The 17316-nt window shown below is 47.3% G+C and overlaps 1 protein-coding gene across 2 annotated transcripts in view; it reads right to left on the bottom strand.

The window, feature by feature from the left end:
* Positions 1 to 17316, bottom strand: part of ATM (ATM serine/threonine kinase) — a 262350-nt gene that overhangs the window by 85337 nt on the left and 159697 nt on the right. For both annotated transcript variants that reach the window (XM_075337438.1, XM_075337439.1), the window contains exons 28-34: positions 12249 to 12375; positions 11070 to 11269; positions 9747 to 9924; positions 6721 to 6885; positions 3887 to 4019; positions 3711 to 3806; positions 312 to 483 (exon numbers count right to left, since the gene is read on the bottom strand). In XM_075337438.1, coding sequence (XP_075193553.1) covers positions 312 to 483; positions 3711 to 3806; positions 3887 to 4019; positions 6721 to 6885; positions 9747 to 9924; positions 11070 to 11269; positions 12249 to 12375 — 1071 coding nt within the window. The remainder of the gene's footprint in view (positions 1 to 311; positions 484 to 3710; positions 3807 to 3886; positions 4020 to 6720; positions 6886 to 9746; positions 9925 to 11069; positions 11270 to 12248; positions 12376 to 17316) is intronic.

Raw genomic sequence — 17316 nt, 5'->3', positions numbered from 1 at the left:
TGCGATGGGGGCGGGTGCTTTAGCGCTTGACATCGCTAGCAATTGCTAGCGATGTCGTAGCGTGTAAAGCAGCCTTTAGGCTCACCTAGTGTACAGCGGATGATACAGTCCTATTCACTGTCAATAGGACTATTTTCCATTATTTATAGGATTGAGGCTCAGAGGTTGTACATCCAAACATCTTTTTTTTCATGAATATAACTGAATCATCAATGCTAATAATGAGCAATTTATCAAATGTATACATTTGTAAGTAACAGCAGAGATAGCAGTGATCATATTCATTCTGAGATCTAGTATTGGATACCCACCATTGATCCGTCAGGGCATTATTGATTAATGTCAGGATAATGAGTATGCACTGAAGCTCCTGGTCTTCAAAAACCTCCCCAGCTCGGTCATACATAAGCTCCTCCCTGTGCTGAAGGGCTATGCTGCAAAAGTCAATAGGTCCCAGCTCTCCGAGGCAGCTCCCGACGGCTTCTGCAGATGACAGCGAGCACACAGCACAATGTCAAGAATTGTAATAGAGACTCCATGAAGAATGACACCACGTGACTCAATGATGCATGAAGGCAAAAGAGGGTATAAACAGTTGTGGAAGTAACTAGTAATGTGAATAGGAGCGGATTAATGCAGATGATCGCATTTTATAATCTTTGCAGCATAAACTTTTTTTATTTAACCCCTTCAGCCCCGGGGCACTTTCCGTTTTTGCGCTTTTGTTTTTTGCTCCTTTTCTTCCGAGAGCTGTAACTTTTTTATTTTTCCGTCAATCTTGCCATATGAGGGCTTGTTTTTTGCGGGACAAGTTGTACTTTTAAATGAAACCATAAGTTTTACCATATGGTGTACTGGAAAATAGCAAAAAAATTCCAAGTGTGGAAAAACTGCAAAAAAAGTGTGATGGCACAATAGTCTTTGGGATGTTTTATTCACGGTGTTCACTATATGGTAAAACTGGGTGTGATGCCTGAGGTCGGTGCGAGTTTGTAGACACCAAACATGTATAGGTTTACTTGTATCTAAGGAGTTAAAAAAAATTCACGTTTGTCCAATAAAAGTGGCGCACGTTTTGCGCCATTTTCCGAAACACGTAGCGTTCTTATTTTTTGGGATCTATGGCTCAGTGACAGCTTATTTTTTGCGTCTCGAGCTGTCGTTTCTAATGGTACCATTTTTGCGTAGATGCTATGTTTTGATCGCCTGTTATTGCATTTTACGTAAAACTTGCGGTGACCAAAATACGTAATTTTGGCGTTTGGAATTTTTTTGCCACTACGCCGTTTACCAATCAGATTAATTGATTTTATATTTTGATAGATCGGGCATTTCTGAATGCAGTGATACCTAATATGTGTATATTTATTTATTTTTTAACCCTTTAATTTTCAATGGGGAAAAGGGGGGTGATTTGAACTTTTAGGTTTTTTGTTTTTTTTTATTTTTTAAAACTTTTTTTTTTACTTTTTTTTTTTTATTTTACTAGTCCCCCTAGGGGGCTATAGCGATAAGCAATCCGATCGCTATTATCTAACTGCTTATCACAGCTACACAGCTGTAAATAGCAGATTCAGTCACTTTCTGTTTCTCTCTGCTCGCGGCCGAGGGAAAACGAAAGTGAAACTTCATAGCTGCAGGCGTCATCACATGACCCTGTGCTACGATGGCAACCACCGAAAGTCACGTGATCACGCACGTGACTTCCAGTGGGGGCGGCGGTAAGTAAAAAACATGGCCGCGCGCATATAGATCTTGCTGCCAGACTTTGGCAGCGATATTTAAGGGGTTAATGGCTGCAGGTGGAAGCGATTCCACCCGCGGCTAGCAGGCACACGTCAGCTGTTGAAAACAGCTGATATGTGTGCCGACCGCCGCCACCTGCCAGCGGCTGGGGGCGGGGCTTAACGGGACACGCTCCATGACGGATATATCCGTCCATGGTCGTGAAGGGGTTAAAGTGCCACTCCAGCATTTTGCTTTTTTATAGCACCGCTGGATTGGTGCTTTGAATCTAAAGGGGGCTTTACACGCTACGATATCGTTAATGTTTTATCGTCGGGGTCACGTTGTTAGTGACGCACATCCGGCGTCCTTAACGATATCGCAGCGTGTGACACTTATCAGCGACCTTAAGCGACCTCAAAAATGGTGCAAATCGTTCACCACGGAGAGGTCGTCCCAAACTCAAAAATTGGTAAGGGTTGTTTTTCGATGTGGTTCGTCGCTTCTGCGGCAGCACACATCGCTGTGTGTGACACCGCAGGAGCGAGGAACGTCTCCTTACCTGCCGCCGGCCGCAATGCGGAAGGAAGAGGTGGGCGGGATGTTTACATCATGCTCAGCTCTGCCCCTCTGCTTTGATTGGCCGGCCGCTTAGTGACGTCGCTGTGATGCCGAACGTCCCTCCCCCTTGAAAGAGGGATTGTTCGGCAGTCACAGCGCCGCCGCCGACCAGGTAAGTGCGTGTGACGCTGCCGTAGCGATAATGTTCGCTACGGCAGCGATCACACACAATCGCAGGAACGACGGGGGCGGGTGCTTTTGCGTACGATATCACTAGCAATTGCTAACAATATCGTAGCGTGTAGAGCCCGCTTTAGTCCTGGGCTCTTGCATCATACTCAACTGCTGCCGTCCTCATCTGCTATTGTTGCTGCTCCAATCGGGCTCTGAAAGTTTGTGACCTGCCGGCAGCTCCAGTGTATAGCTAAAATCATGATCTCCTGTGAATGCCAGCCATGACAGGAGTGAGGGTCAAAATGACAGGTGTGGAGGTCATAACAATAGGCGTGGGGGGTATAATGACAGGAGCGGGGGTCATAATGACAGGTGCGGGGTCATAATGATAATCACGGGAGACATGACAGGCGAGGGAGTCATAGGGATAAAGACGGGGGTCATAATGACAGGCGCGGGGGACATAATGATAAAGATGTAGGTCAGAATGACAGGTGCGGGAGACAATGATAAACAGGGGGGGTCATAATGACATGCGTGGGAGTCATAAGATAAACACGAGGGTCATAATGACAGGCGCGGGGCTCATAATGATAAACACATGGGTCTTAATGACAGGCGCGAGAGTCATAATGACATGTGTGGGGGTCAGAATGACAGGCGTGGGAGTCATCAGCCATCATGTGCCGGGAGAGATGTGAGCTCGCATCAAAGGCAGGGACGCAATTTTTGATGTACATGTACGTCATAAGTTGTCAAGGAGTTAAAGAGGACCTGTCAACAGGTACAAAGTTGCCAGATTTTGCTCTTATTTTATTCCTGCTTCTCCCCTCAGTATTTCAGTTATTTATTTATTTTTGGTATTTTTTTTTAATCTGCCATACGGTTCCAAAGAACTTAGTTGTTTAATTAACCGTTATTTTTTATGGTCTTTTCAAAGGGGCGTGACTCACAGGATTTTTGGGGATATGCATAATTATCCTGGGAGCATCGGCCCTTTGGTAAAGATCATAAAAAATTAGAATGGAATAAAAAGGCTCATATCTGTGGAAACACATGGTGAATTAAAAAAAAACTGAGCTGGTGGCGGGAACATTTTAATGACCGCCGTGCAACTGGCCACTCGTGATCATGAAAGAGCCGTGCATTTCAGATAGTGATCCTTCTATGATGATTATTACCTTTATCACAATGATGCATTGTATGTGAGGCTCCCAGACGACAATGCAATGGGCGTTGTTACCACTCACCTAATACATCCCTCCCGTTGTCGAGGTCAGCCGCATTCTTGCTCAACTCTAAAAGACTCATCACCAGCTTTGGAATGACATTATTCTGAGGATTTCCTAAAAGAAAAGAAGTTTCCCCTTTCAGATCAAGGCTGGGCATTTCCCTTGGTCCTCCAGACAAGCTGCAGGAAGAATACCTTGGAAATCGCGGACAAGATCTTTCATTTCATCCTTGTGCTGCTGTAACTGTTTCCTCAGATCAATAAGTCCTTCCAGTCGGGTTAAAGGAAGAGAATCGCAGACACTTACAGACAGAAAATTATTTATTTCCTGGAGAGAGAGAATAAATAGTCGGTTGAATAATGGTTGATGGCATTCAGATGGTGTCAGTATGGTATCCATTATGCATCCACTTAGATCAATGGGCAAAGCGTTGTCCAAAAAAACTCTGTGCTGGAGTTTTTTCATTTGGGCACTTGGGATTGTGAAGAAAAGTGCTCATCTTAGGCTATGTTCACATTTCCGTTGTTTAGGATCAGTCACAATCTGCCGCTCTGATAAACAACGCAATCCTTTGGGCGGATTCCGTTGTTTCCCATAGACTTGACTGAGCGGCGGATTGTGACTGATGACCCTGCGTTGCATCCACCGCGTGGCGCATCAGTCGTTTACTGACTGAGCGTCGAGCGGGAGGGACGCAGCATGCAACGTTTTTTGTTGCGGCAAAAAAACGCACCCCGCAGGATTCCGTTGGAATCCGTCAGGAGGCATAATGTAATTCTATGGTGCAGGACTCCATTATCCTGCGTCACGCAATGGATTCCAGTGCAGGAATCCGTCACGTTTTGCTGAGCATGTCCAGCATGTCCTGCAGACCGTCCGAAATCATGTAAAATCAGTTCCTCTCTCTCTCGGCTTTTGAGAACGATCAGCTGATCACCCGGCTTTTCAGAGCAATCAGCTGATCGTTCTCTCTCTCAACGGAATCCGCTTTCTCATGACAAGAAATTCCATTTCTTGTCACCTGTTGTACAACGCAACAGTCTCAATCGTTAAGCAACGCAGGTGACTAATGCAACAAAACGGAAATGTGAACATAAACCAGACCATTAACTTAGAGTGATCCAACCCCTATCGGTTCTACATACAGACATCAAAAGGAAAATTTGGTCATTTTTGGGCCAGGGAAGCCTCCCTGCAATCAACTTTTGTCTTTTGTTCCAGCTGCTGAAACGCCTCACAATCACCATTTCCCAGCAGCTCCAGGTTCTAAAAAATGAGGGTCACCAGGTAGACATTCCCCTTGCCCACTAGTCTGGCATGGACGACATCCAATACATCATTAACATGATTGCTAAAAATTGATGTTTGTGTAGGAGGTGCTGGAGCCCTGCAATGTAAAGTGCAATGTGTTAGGCTTATTACTTTATGTGTATGTTGACATGTTATGCTGCTAGCTGGGTGCAAGTTCCAGATACAGTAGAGAGGGACTGTTCCCAAAGGTGCAACCTAGTGCTTAGGCTGAGATAGCGGCAGTATGGAAGAGGTAGGGTTAAAGGGGTAGTGACAGATGGGGGAGAGAGGACAATTGGGAGGTCTCAAGAGGTGCCAGTCTAGAATAGAGTTGAAAAGTGAGAAGACGTGGCCTTGGTCAGTCGGGGAACCCTGAGGTAAACTTGAGAGGTCTGGAGCCTACGGCTCACCCTGGCGGGCTTAGAGAGTCATCCAGCTAGAGCGCCGCTGAGGCTCAGAAGCAGACGAAGGTGAACGGAGTCAGGGGGAAGGAGACACAGACCCCGGAGCTTGAGGACAAGTTACAAGACAGTGGAGGGGTACAACTCAACAAGTAGTACCCCAAAATGAGAGGAAGGAAGCAAAGCCATGACTGTCCTAACAGTGTGAAGAATAAAGTGTTTCTGGCTGGCTCAGTGAGCTCTGGTGTTGTGTGTGTTACTGACTGTCTACAACAATGATCGCCAAAGGGGTGACGGACAGCGGCCTCAAGAAAGCAGTAAGTGTTGTGCACCCCATCCAAAGTCCCATGCGCACCAAGAGTCTAATTAAAGGAGTGCAACGCCCGGGACTGGCACCTTCCTTCATTTGCAAGTATATTACATAACAATGGAGGCTAGTAAACAGCTGAAGCATCACATGAATGAGCAATGGGATGTCATCATTGACGGGGACCACCAGAGCGGCAGGGATTCACATATGAAAATGACTACATGTGCAGGGAGTTATGTTGCCCGTGGGTTTCTTCTACTCCTTTGGTGAGCTAGATTTGGAAAGGTTGCAATGAGCAGAATATCTTTTTGGCACAAAAACACAGAAGCCCCTCCCTTAAAGGGAATATGTCAGCAGGTTTTTGCTATGCAATCTGTGAGCCGCTTGAGGTAGGAGCTGAGACTCCGATTCCAAAGATGTATCACTTAGTTTTCTGGATGTAGTAGTTGTAAAAGAATCAAAGCTTTCTCTGCTGCAGATTTAGCAGAGTCCCGTCTACACCAAAGAGTGTCAGCTTTCTGTATACACTGTATACTGAGAGAGAGCAGCTAATCAGTGCTGGGGTTACACCAGGAGACATGCGACAGCTGGTCATATAGTGATAATCTCCTGGTGATAAAACACTGATTGTAGTGAAACAACAGCACAGTAAGTGACACATCCTTGAAATCTGGTTCTCTGCTCCTACACCATGATGCTTTCAGAACAAATAGCAAAACACTGCTGACAGATTGCCTTTAAATGTCTCCCATTTCAATGGTACTTGAAAAAGACAGGCAGGCGATCCCAATACTGCGGTGCACGTATCTCTGGATGGTCTCCACAACTCAATTAAATAGTGACGCGTTTCGGTCAAAAGGATAACATGGCTGAGTTTGAGAAAGATCATGTTATCCTTTTGACCGAAACGCGTCACACTACTGGGTGTTTTGTGCACTATGATTTAAAATAAAGAAAGGACGAATGGAAAGAAAAATCTGCGAGTGCCGATCCCTATTATTAATTTCCATTTCATTGGTAGAGATACCTCTATTAGCGAGAAGGCTCCTTTGCTGTATTTGATTTTCTGGTGCGTCTGTCGCAGGTTTCTGAACAGAGGGTGGTCAGGGAAGGGATCCAGAAGTCTAATTGTGTGGTAGAGATTTTCATTATCCTGGCTTTCAATTACCAAGAAGGTTAGTAAGTCGCACACCTGTAGGATAAAAATGAGAAAAAAAACACTGCACTAATCTATGTCCCAAAATAACAGAACTTGCAATTGTGCCGCAATTTAAAATAAACCGGTCTCTAGATTCATGCTGCCCGATATGCGAGTAGCAGGAATCAGACCTGATGACAGAACATCAAAAATGGGTCTTCACCAGAGGCGTTCATTTCCTATATGTTACTAATTACATGTTGATTGCGGGGCTTGTGCCCATTACCAAAAGGTGATCGTAGGTTCCTGATTTTTATATCTACTTGCCTATTTTGATTTCTGTTGTGTAAATGCTATGCGACAAACCCATCTCTGAACTCTTTTTTTTCTGTTAAGTACATCGTGGTCAAATCTAACCATATGAGCACATCAGGGAAAGTACGAGAAGCGCAGTGATTGTTTTCTAACTAGGCTCTTTTCCTAACATGTCAGAACGATACATTACTGCAGCTCTACTGCTAATTTTCAGTTGTCTCTGAGATGGTGGGAAGAGACTATCTGCTCTGCTGTCTCCCATACTGTCACCGGTGACAGACAGTCATGTCATCTCTGGCAATAGAAGGTCACAACGTTTGGCTGCGCAAAAATGCTCCCTGGCTTTATTGTTCCTGCTGTTAGTATTCATTTTACTAGTCAGCTTTCCTGCTGAATTTTCATCTATTCCCCTTTAGGACCCAGGGGAGCTAAACTTATGTCCAGCTGCTGATTATCAGTACTCCCCTTGTGCATAAATTCTCCCATCTTCTCTGTACTGGCGCTGGTGATATTATTCAGTTCAGTTAAGTTCTGGTTGCAAGCAGGTGGCTTGCTCTCTGCTGTAGTATTCTTGCTAAAACTTTTCTGAACTTCTGCCTGAGTCATCTGTAGATAAGTAGTTCATGCATTTTCCCCTGAGTGTCCTCCTTGTGTTTTCCCTTAGCGTTTACTGCGGTTGACGAAGAGCTCATCCCACATGTTCCCTATTTAGGGTCCAGCACTAGGGATACTAGGGTCAGGTATCTGGCTCGGCGCAGAGGTGTGGAATATATCTAGTGTGGTGAAGGACCCCAGGGTCCAGCAGTATGTTTGGTCAGGGGTCACCATCTCCCCCTTCCCTAGAGGCAGGGGTCCCCTTCTCTTCTTAACTTTTGCCACTCGTTTGATAATTCCCCGTGCCTAGCGTGACACATACAGAGCACACACATATCCCACATACACAGCACACACAGACAGAAGGAATTCCTGCCATCCTCTGTTTATATTGTACAAGTTCAGCGTCAGTGGCACCATGGAGGACAACATGCTGTATTATTAAGCAGTGTAGATATGAACACAACACTAAGGTGAAATAAACACTTACTAGAAAGCAACAGATGCCCAGATTCATCAGTTTTTGCCAGGATCCTGATGTAAAACTTATTATACTTGAGCAAAAACTGTGTCTTTTCACATTTTTAGGCCAGTTCCGGCCTATACGACATATTTTTCAAAAAGTATGTGAAAGTTTGCGGGGAGGGAGCGTTGTCAAACACAGCTGACAAATTCTTCATCGTTCAGGCCACAAAAGTCCTTGAATGTAGTATATTTTTTATGTTTTTATGTTTTTGCATGGCAGCTGTCATATTTCTTAAGAGACGCACGCCACATCTTACTTCAATGCACACTTCATTAGGACTGGCATGCTAAATATCAGCCATAATTAATGGAGGCTACAGTCTGTGCACCTCTCTGCTCCCCTCTCCACAGACTTATGCAGCGGTAATCTGATCCCTCAGTAAGTCGGCAATTCGCCAGATTCTGACCAAGATGCATTTTATTTATCTTTCACAGTGACTGACGAGTTCAGACGACAGCGGATAGGAGAAGTGGCTGATAAGTGGTGAAAAAAGCAGATTTTTCTGATAAGACATATTATAAACTTTCTTATATTCACCTGTACTATTGATTTATGTGGTTTGGTGACATTACAGTGATCAATTAAAGGGAACCTGTCAGGTGTAATATGCACCTTGGACCACGAGCAGTTCTGGGTGTATATTGCTAATCCCTGTGTAACTGTCCCTGTATACACTAGCATAGATAAAGGGATCTTTAGAAAAAGTATTTCTAAGGATCTTTTATCGTATGCTAATGAGCGAGAGGACTAGTCCCCTGGGCGTTAATTCCCCGGCCAGTCGCCCATCATTAGCATGTTAGTACACCCCTGTGGGCGTGCTAACATGCTAAGGAATACGCAGTCACATACGCATGAATACGCATGCTAATGAATACGCAGTCACACGATGATCTCACTCACCTCTCCACTGCCATCACCGCCCGACACTGGATTTCGGCTCAGTGCGCATGAAGTGCGCATGAAGCAGAGTGTACACGTCCTGGCTTCAAACTGAAGTAGTGCCCATGACTGAAACGCCAGGGTCACACTCACTGAGCTGAAATCCAGCAATGGCGGTGATGGCAGTGGAGAGGTGAGTGAGATCATCCTGTGACGCTGTGTATTCATTAGCATGTTAGAACACCCACAGGGGCATACTAACATGCTAATGAGGGGCAACTAACACACAGGGGACTAGTCCCCTCGCTCATTAGCATATTATAAAGGATCTTTAGAAATACTTTTTCTAAAGATCTCTTTATCTATGCTACTAGACACAGTGATGGTTAGGCAGGGATTAGCAATATACACCCAGAATTGCTCGTGGTTCCGGGTGCATATTGGACCTGACAGGTTCACTTTAAGCGAGGGCATACCCTAACAATACTTCATCACTTACTGAGATGGGAATACACCTGAAATGCTGAAGTAAACATATACAAAAGGCAAGAAATAACACAAACGCACCAATGGAATTTAGGATTTATGGAACGGGGTTTACCTGTTCTTTGATTTCAGGCTGACAGTTCGCCAGAGGGATCAGACTTCCCACAATGACGTGCAGGTGGCTCTCGAGTGCGTCCTTGCAGTACGTGACTGCTGCTCGGCACACCCGATGTAAGAGATCAAGACACAGCATAGTGCTGCGAGTGCAGACGTCATTTGTAGGGCAAAACACTCTAAAAATTAAAAGAGATACTTAAATCACAACACAACATTTTAATTTCCCTATGAGAAACAAGATCCTTTATAACTCCGGCAATCGTTCCATTTAGGACCCATGTGGGAACCTGTTTCTCCTCCTGACATTTTGTTTTAAGTAAATAGATTTTTTTCCAATGAAAAAATAAAAAAAAATCTATATAGACACTATGTTTTTCATACTATAAGATGCACTTTTTTTCAAAAACATTTGGGAGGAAAATGGGGATGCATCTTGTAATCCGAATGTAGCTGACCTGGCTCACTGTGGGGGGAGCAGCGTTTCAGCAGCTTAGTGGGGTTAATTATACAGTCATCCCATCATTTCCCTACCTATGGTCTATTTCAGGGTCAGGTATCCAGCTTGGCGCATAGGTGTGGAACCTATCTAGGGTGCTGAGGGAAACCAGGGGCCAGCGGTAGGTTTGGTCAGGGGTTACCATCTTCCTCTTCCGTAGACAAAGGATTTCCCTTCCCTTTTGCTTGATACTTCCCTGTACGTAGCGTGACAAAAGGACTGTGAACATTTTTAATTTAGGAATAAACACAAAGAAGTGTTTTTTATTACTATCACTGACGCTGGCACTGAGAGATGGGCAGGATTATGAGCATGTGGAGCAGCGAATATTTATTTTTGATTAACATCTGCTTGAGCAGCCGGTGAGCGACACTGAATTTACCGGAGATTACAGCAACAAAACCGGCAAAGGTAGAGCAATAAAACTTACATATCCTGAAAGGACTGCCCAAGCCCTATTTCAGGATACCTTTAAAACGATACTAAATCGAATAGATTCCCTTTGACATAGGCAAATTCCACTGCACGACCACCTATCAACGTGGCCCTGCAGCTGTTGGAAAACTACATCTCATCTGCTTGGACAGGTTGGGATGATGGAAGCTGTAGTTTGGCAACAGCTGCAGATTGTACAAGACTACTGTTCCCATACTAGAGTGTTGCACAACCTGTGGCCTCCAGTAGCAGATCTCCCCCATAACAGTGTCAGCATAAATATTTTACCACATTTTTAGTTTCAAGTATTTTTTTTCCCATTTTTTTCTTCTAAAACCTAGGTGAGCCTTATGGGTCGGTGCGTCTTATATTCTCAAAAATATATGTTACCTGTTATTAATATGGTGGATCAAGGTGTAAATGACATCTCTGAGGATAAAGGCCCAAGCTCCCCCTAAACCATCTTTAATTTCTTCCAACAACAGGTCAACAAACAGATGATAAATGATGAGAATTTGGTGCTTTTTGTGGATATTGTTGCTTTCTGCAGCCTGTTTGCATATGGAGAGCAAAATCTTTTGGAAAGCATCCTAGAAAAAAGAGGACATAATGCAATGAATTTAAAACATACGATTCATCCCTGTAAACTGACTTAAAGGGAACCGGTCACCAGTTTTTTCACTATGAAACGAAAAGTGTCACCTTCTGCAGGTCCTGGGCTGCATTCTATGAAGGTGCACCTTGTGGCCTGACTCCCCTTGCAGACCCTGAATATAACGTTATAAAACCTGATCGTTGGGTATGTTAATGACCTGTGGGGCTCAGATGGGCGTGCTCATTATGGTCTCCTGTCCTTCCTTGTGGCCTTCGAGATTGTGGTCGGGTACGAGGATGACGCAGGGGGACGTCATGCACATTGCCGACCATAATCTCACGCATGCGCAAACACCGCTCCGGCTCGCGCGAGGGCGAACTGCGCCTGCGCGAGCCGGGGGAATGACTGCACGGACGCGAGACTTGGCCGAGCAGCATGTATGATGTGATGTGTCATCACATCAATCAGGAAAGGAGGATGGCGAAGAAGGCCACAAAAAGGGACAGGAGACGAAATGGAACACGCCCATCTGAGCCCCACAGGTCATTAGCAAACCTAACGGTCAGGTTTTATAACGTTATATTCGGGATCTGCAAGGGAAGTTAGGCCACAAGGTCCACCTTCATAGAATGCAGCCCAGGACCTGCAGAAGGGAATACTTTTGGTTTCATAGTGAAAAAACTGGTGACAGGTTCCCTTTAAAGGGAATGTATCACCTATATTTATTAATTTGCAAATTAAAGCATAAAATGACATCTATTTTTATAACCTTGACTATAGATCTGTACATGATCTGGTGGCGGAGATCTTCTCTGAAATTCTATTAGCATCCACAGATCCACAACTACATGGACCACGATAGTCTGGAGATGGCTCATTAACTTCCATGGAACAGTGTTGCCGGAACAAGGTTTTAGTAGATTTTTCGTTTCTTACATTGAGCTCTTATATCTAGTTTTAGGTGAAGTACTCACTGGCGTTTTTGAGAGAATGGATATAAGACTTTTCTGTTTGCTTTTGTGACAACTGCTGATATAATTCAATGTTGCTTTAATCACGGAGGATGGAAAGTATGGGGGGTTTGGAGCTGGATCCAGTTCCCTAGAAACAAAATAGAGAAAGAGATGTCAAAGTTTGTTTAAAACGTGAAATATTTAAAAAAAGAAGGGAATTTTGTTTACTTACCGTAAATTCCTTTTCTTCTAGCTCCTATTGGGAGACCCAGACAATTGGGTGTATAGCTTCTGCCTCCAGAGGCCACACAAAGTATTACACTTTAAAAAGTGTAACCCCTCCCCTCTGCTATACACCCTCCCGTGCATCACGGGCTCATCAGTTTTGGTGCCAAAGCAGGAAGGAGGAAACTTATAAATTGGTCTAAGGTAAATTCAATCCGAAGGATGTTCGGAGAACTGAAACCATGAACCAAAAGAACAATTCAACATGAACAACATGTGTACACAAAAGAACAACAGCCCGAAGGGAACAGGGGAGGGTGCTAGGTCTCCCAATAGGAGCTAGAAGAAAAGGAATTTACGGTAAGTAAACAAAATTCCCTTCTTCTTTGTCGCTCCATTGGGAGACCCAGACAATTGGGATGTCCAAAAGCAATCCCTGGGTGGGTAAAAGAATACCTCGATAAAAAAAGCCGAAAAACGGCCCCCTCTTACAGGTGGGCAACTGCCGCCTGAAGGAGTCGCCTACCTAGGCTGGCATCTGCCGAATCATCGGCATGCACCTGATAGTGTTTCGTGAAAGTGTGCAGACTCGACCAGGTAGCCGCCTGACACACCTGCCGAGCCGTAGCCTGGTGTCGCAATGCCCAGGACACCGACGGCTCTGGTAGAATGGGCCTTCAGCCCTGCAGGAATCGGAAGCCTAAAAGAACGGTAGGCTTCAAGAATCGGTTCCTTGATCCACCGAGCCAAGGTTGACTTGAAAACCTGAAATCCCTTACTCTGGCCCGCGATAAGGACAAGAGCGCATCAGACCGGCGCAGGGGCGCCGTGCGAGAAATGTAGAGCCGGAGTGCTCTCACCAGATCTAATAAATGCAAATCCTTTTCACATTGGTGAACTGGATGCGGACCCAAAGAGGGTAAGACGATATCCTGATTGAGATGAAACGGGGATACCTTAGGGAGAAAGTCCGGGACCGGACGTAGAACCACCTCATCCTGGTGAAACACCAGGAAGGGGGCTTTGCATGACAGCGCTGCTAGCTGAGACACTCTTCTGAGTGATGTGACTGCCACTAGGAAGGCCACCCTTTGCGAAAGGCGAGATAGAGAGATCCCGCATCGGCTCGAAAAGTGGCTTCTGAAGAGTCGTCAGCACCCTGTTAAGATCCGAGGGTGTTAACGGACGCTTGTAAGGTGGGACCGGAAAGCGCCGATACTTGTCCCTTGAGAGAGCCGAGAGACAAGCCCTTGTCCATTCCGGATTGAAGGAAAGAAGAAAAGTGGCAAGGCAAACGGCCAGGGAGTAAAACCCTGATCAGAGCACCAGGAAAAGAAGATCCTCCAAGTCCTGTGATAGATCTTGGCGAACGTTGGTTTCCTGGCCTGTCTCATGGTGGCAATGACATCTGGGGATATCCCTGATGACGCTAGGAGCCAGGACTCAATGGCCACACAGTCAGGTTTAGAGCCGCAGACTTCAGAAGGAAATATGGCCCTTGAGGCAGCAAGTCTGGTCGGTCTGGGAGTGTCCACGGTTGACCCACCGTGAGGTGCCACAGATCCGGGTACCACGATCACCTCGGCCAGTCTGGAGCGACGAAGATGGCGCGGCGACAGTCTGACCTGATCTTGCGTAACACTCTGGGCAGTAGTGCCAGAGGAGGAAATACATAAGGCAGCCGAAACTGCGACCATTCGTGAACTAGCGCGTCTGCCGCCAGAGCTCTGTGATCCTTGGACCGAGCCATGAATGCCGGGACTTTGTTGTTGTGCCGAGACGCCATTAGATCGACGTCCGGCGTTCCCCTGCGGCAACAGATCTCTAGAAACACGTCCGGGTGAAGAGACCATTCCCCTGCGTCCATGCCCTGGCGACTGAGAAAATCTGCTTCCCAGTTTTCTACGCCCGGGATGTGAACTGCGGATATGGTGGAGGCTGTGGCTTCCGCCCACAGCCGAATCCGCCGAACTGCTCGGAAGGCTTGACGACTGCGTGTGCCGCCCTGGTGGTTGATGTACGCAACCGCCGCGGCGTTGTCCGACTGAATTCGGATCTGCCTGCCCTCCAGCCACCGCTGGAACACCTTTAGGGCTAGATACACTGCCCTTATCTCCAGAACATTGATCTGAAGGGAGGACTCTGTCGGAGTCCAGGTTCCCTGAGCCGAGTGGTGGAGGAAGACCGCTCCCCACCCTGACAGACTCGCGTCCGTCGTGACCACAGCCTCGGCTGGGGGCCGGAAGGATTTTTCCTTCGCCCAGGAAATGGAAAGAAGACACCACTGAAGAGAGGTTTTGCTGCAAGGGAAAGAGAGACGTTCTTGTCTAGGGACGTCGACCTCCTGTCCCATTTGCGGTGTCCGATAGAATCGGACGCAGACGAAACTGCGCAAGGGAACTGCCTCCCTTGCTGCCACCATCTTCCTTAGAAAGTGCATGACGCGCCTCAAGGGGTGACTGGGTCCGAAGGAGAGATTGCACCCCTGTCTGTAGTGAACGCTGACTATGCAGCGGAATCTTCACTATCGCTGAGAGAGTATGAAACTCCATCCCGAGGTAAGTCAGTGATTGGGTCGGTGTCAGTTTTGACCTTGGAAATTTGATGATCCACCCGAACCCCTGGAGAGTCTCCAGAGCAATGGTCAGGTTGTGTTGACATGCCACCCAGGAGGGTGTCTTGACTAGAAGATCGTCTAGGTAAGTGATCACCGAGTGGCCCTGTAGGACCGCCACCACTGCTGCCATGACCTTGGTGAAGACCCGTGGGGCTGTCGCCAGGCCGAATGGCAGTGCCACGAACTGAAGGTGTTCGTCCCTGATGGCGAAACGCAGAAAGCGTTGAAGCTCGGGTGCGATCGGCACATGGAGATAAGCATCCTTGATGTCAATTGATGCTAGGAAGTCTCCTTGTGACATCGAGGCTTCAGAGTGTTCACCGCCTGAAAAAGTGCATCGGCTCGCTCGGGGGGCGGAGATGTTTTGAAGAAACGAGTCGGAGGACGAGAGCAGAGCTCTATCCTGTAACCGTGAGACAGAATGTCTCTCACCCATCGGTCTTGGACATGTGGCCACCAGGCGTCGCAAAAGCGGGAGAGCCTGCCACCGACCGAGGACGCGGTCTTGGTGAGGCCGAAGTCATGAGGAAGCCGCCTTGTGACTTAGACCGCCATGCAGAAGAGTTCCTCCAGCCCTCCTCTGACCTGTTGGACGTGGAGGAACGGAACTTTGCTGAGGACCGAAATGACCGAAACCTTTGGACTGGGGCAAGGACGAGACCTTTCCCTTGGACTGTCTAATAACTTCATCCAATTGCTCGCCAAACAAACGGTCGCCAGAAAATGGCAAACCGGTTAAGAACTCCTTGGAAGCAGAGCCTGCCTTCCATTCACGTAGCCACATGGCCCTGCAGACTGCCACCGAATTGGTGGATGCTACCGCTGTACGGCTCGCAGAGTCCAGGAACGGAGTTCATGGCGTAGAACGAAAAAACCTACGCCTGAGAAGTGAAGGACACAACCTGCGGGACAGATGGTATGTGCAACCGCAATAATCTCAGCCAGAGAAGCTGAGATAGCTTGGAGTGCCCTCACGGCTGCGAAGGCTGGAGCAAAAGATGCGACTATGGCTTCATAGATGGATTTCATCATAAGCTTAATTTGCCTGTCAGTGGTATTCGTGAGAGATGGACATCTGCCACTAATACTACGGATCTAGCCGCCAGCCTAGAGACTGGAGGATCCACCCTGTGACACTGAGCCCAACCCTTAACAACGTCAGGGGGGAAAAGGGTAACGCGTGTCATTAAAGCGCTTAGCAAGCGCTTGTCCGTAAAGTTCTGTGCTTCTGGACGGCCCCTCTGGAGTTAGAGTGATCAAAAAACGCACTCCTGATGAAGTCGGGGAAGGTTCCCAGCGGGCCCGCTTAGCCTATCAGAGGCCGCGGTCCGTGACGGAGTTCTCACCGTGGGATCTGGGTGTTACCCCAGGAGCCCCTTGTTGTACCGACCCAGAGGGACCCGGGAGCGATGAACTCACAGCTCCCTGGCCCTGTGTTATCGGTCTGGACTGCAAGGCTTCCAGTATCTTAGCAGACCCTCTGTCCATAGACTGAGTCCTGGAATGTGAAAGCTACTCAGAGATTTGCTGAATTCCGACATGCAAACTCTGTCCCTGTCAACTGTGCAGTGGAAACCGGCGGTACCACCTGGCCGAGGGTCCCACCAGTGCCGGAGGCTCCGGCTGAGTGAGTGCCCCCGGGGCCAAGCATTGTACACAATGAGGGCATGTCATCCGCAGAGTAATCAGTGAGGGTATACAGCCAAAAGCAAATAATGCTGCCGAACAGTGAGATCATATACCATATAAATAAACATATATATATATACACTGCGGCACCAAGGGGGGTCAGCACCTGAAAACTGGTGCCCCACAGTGCTGAGTGAGGGGGGAGGATGATACCAACGTATGCTCCAGCCCCCCCTGCCGACGTCCAGTCGGCCGTCCCGTCGTTGCCCCTGACTGGCAGGCCCAAGAACAGGAGTATATGGTACTAGGCCGCAAGAGCCGGGGACTAAATTTAAAAACGCGGCCGGCAAACATGGCGCGGTCGGCGCGGTAGTCCCAGTCTCACAAACTACTCAGCAACCGCTGCGGCGTTTGTAACACAGATGCTGCATGCACCGTCCCTAAGGGGACACAGAGTACCTTATGATGCATGACTCTGTCCCTGATGATGTCCAGTCTCCTGTCCATCAGAATCCCCCAGGGGCTGCGGATGGAGCCCGGTCCCAGTGCATGGCGACCGGTTAGGATCCCCCTCTCCCAGAGCAGTGGAGCAGATTCTGAGATCCTCCACCGGCAGAA

This window comes from Anomaloglossus baeobatrachus, chromosome 2 (genome assembly GCF_048569485.1).
Source record: "Anomaloglossus baeobatrachus isolate aAnoBae1 chromosome 2, aAnoBae1.hap1, whole genome shotgun sequence".
NCBI classification, from domain to species: domain Eukaryota; kingdom Metazoa; phylum Chordata; class Amphibia; order Anura; family Aromobatidae; genus Anomaloglossus; species Anomaloglossus baeobatrachus.
Note: the sequence above shows the minus strand (reverse complement) of the source record. Positions and strands in the feature narration are given on the sequence as shown.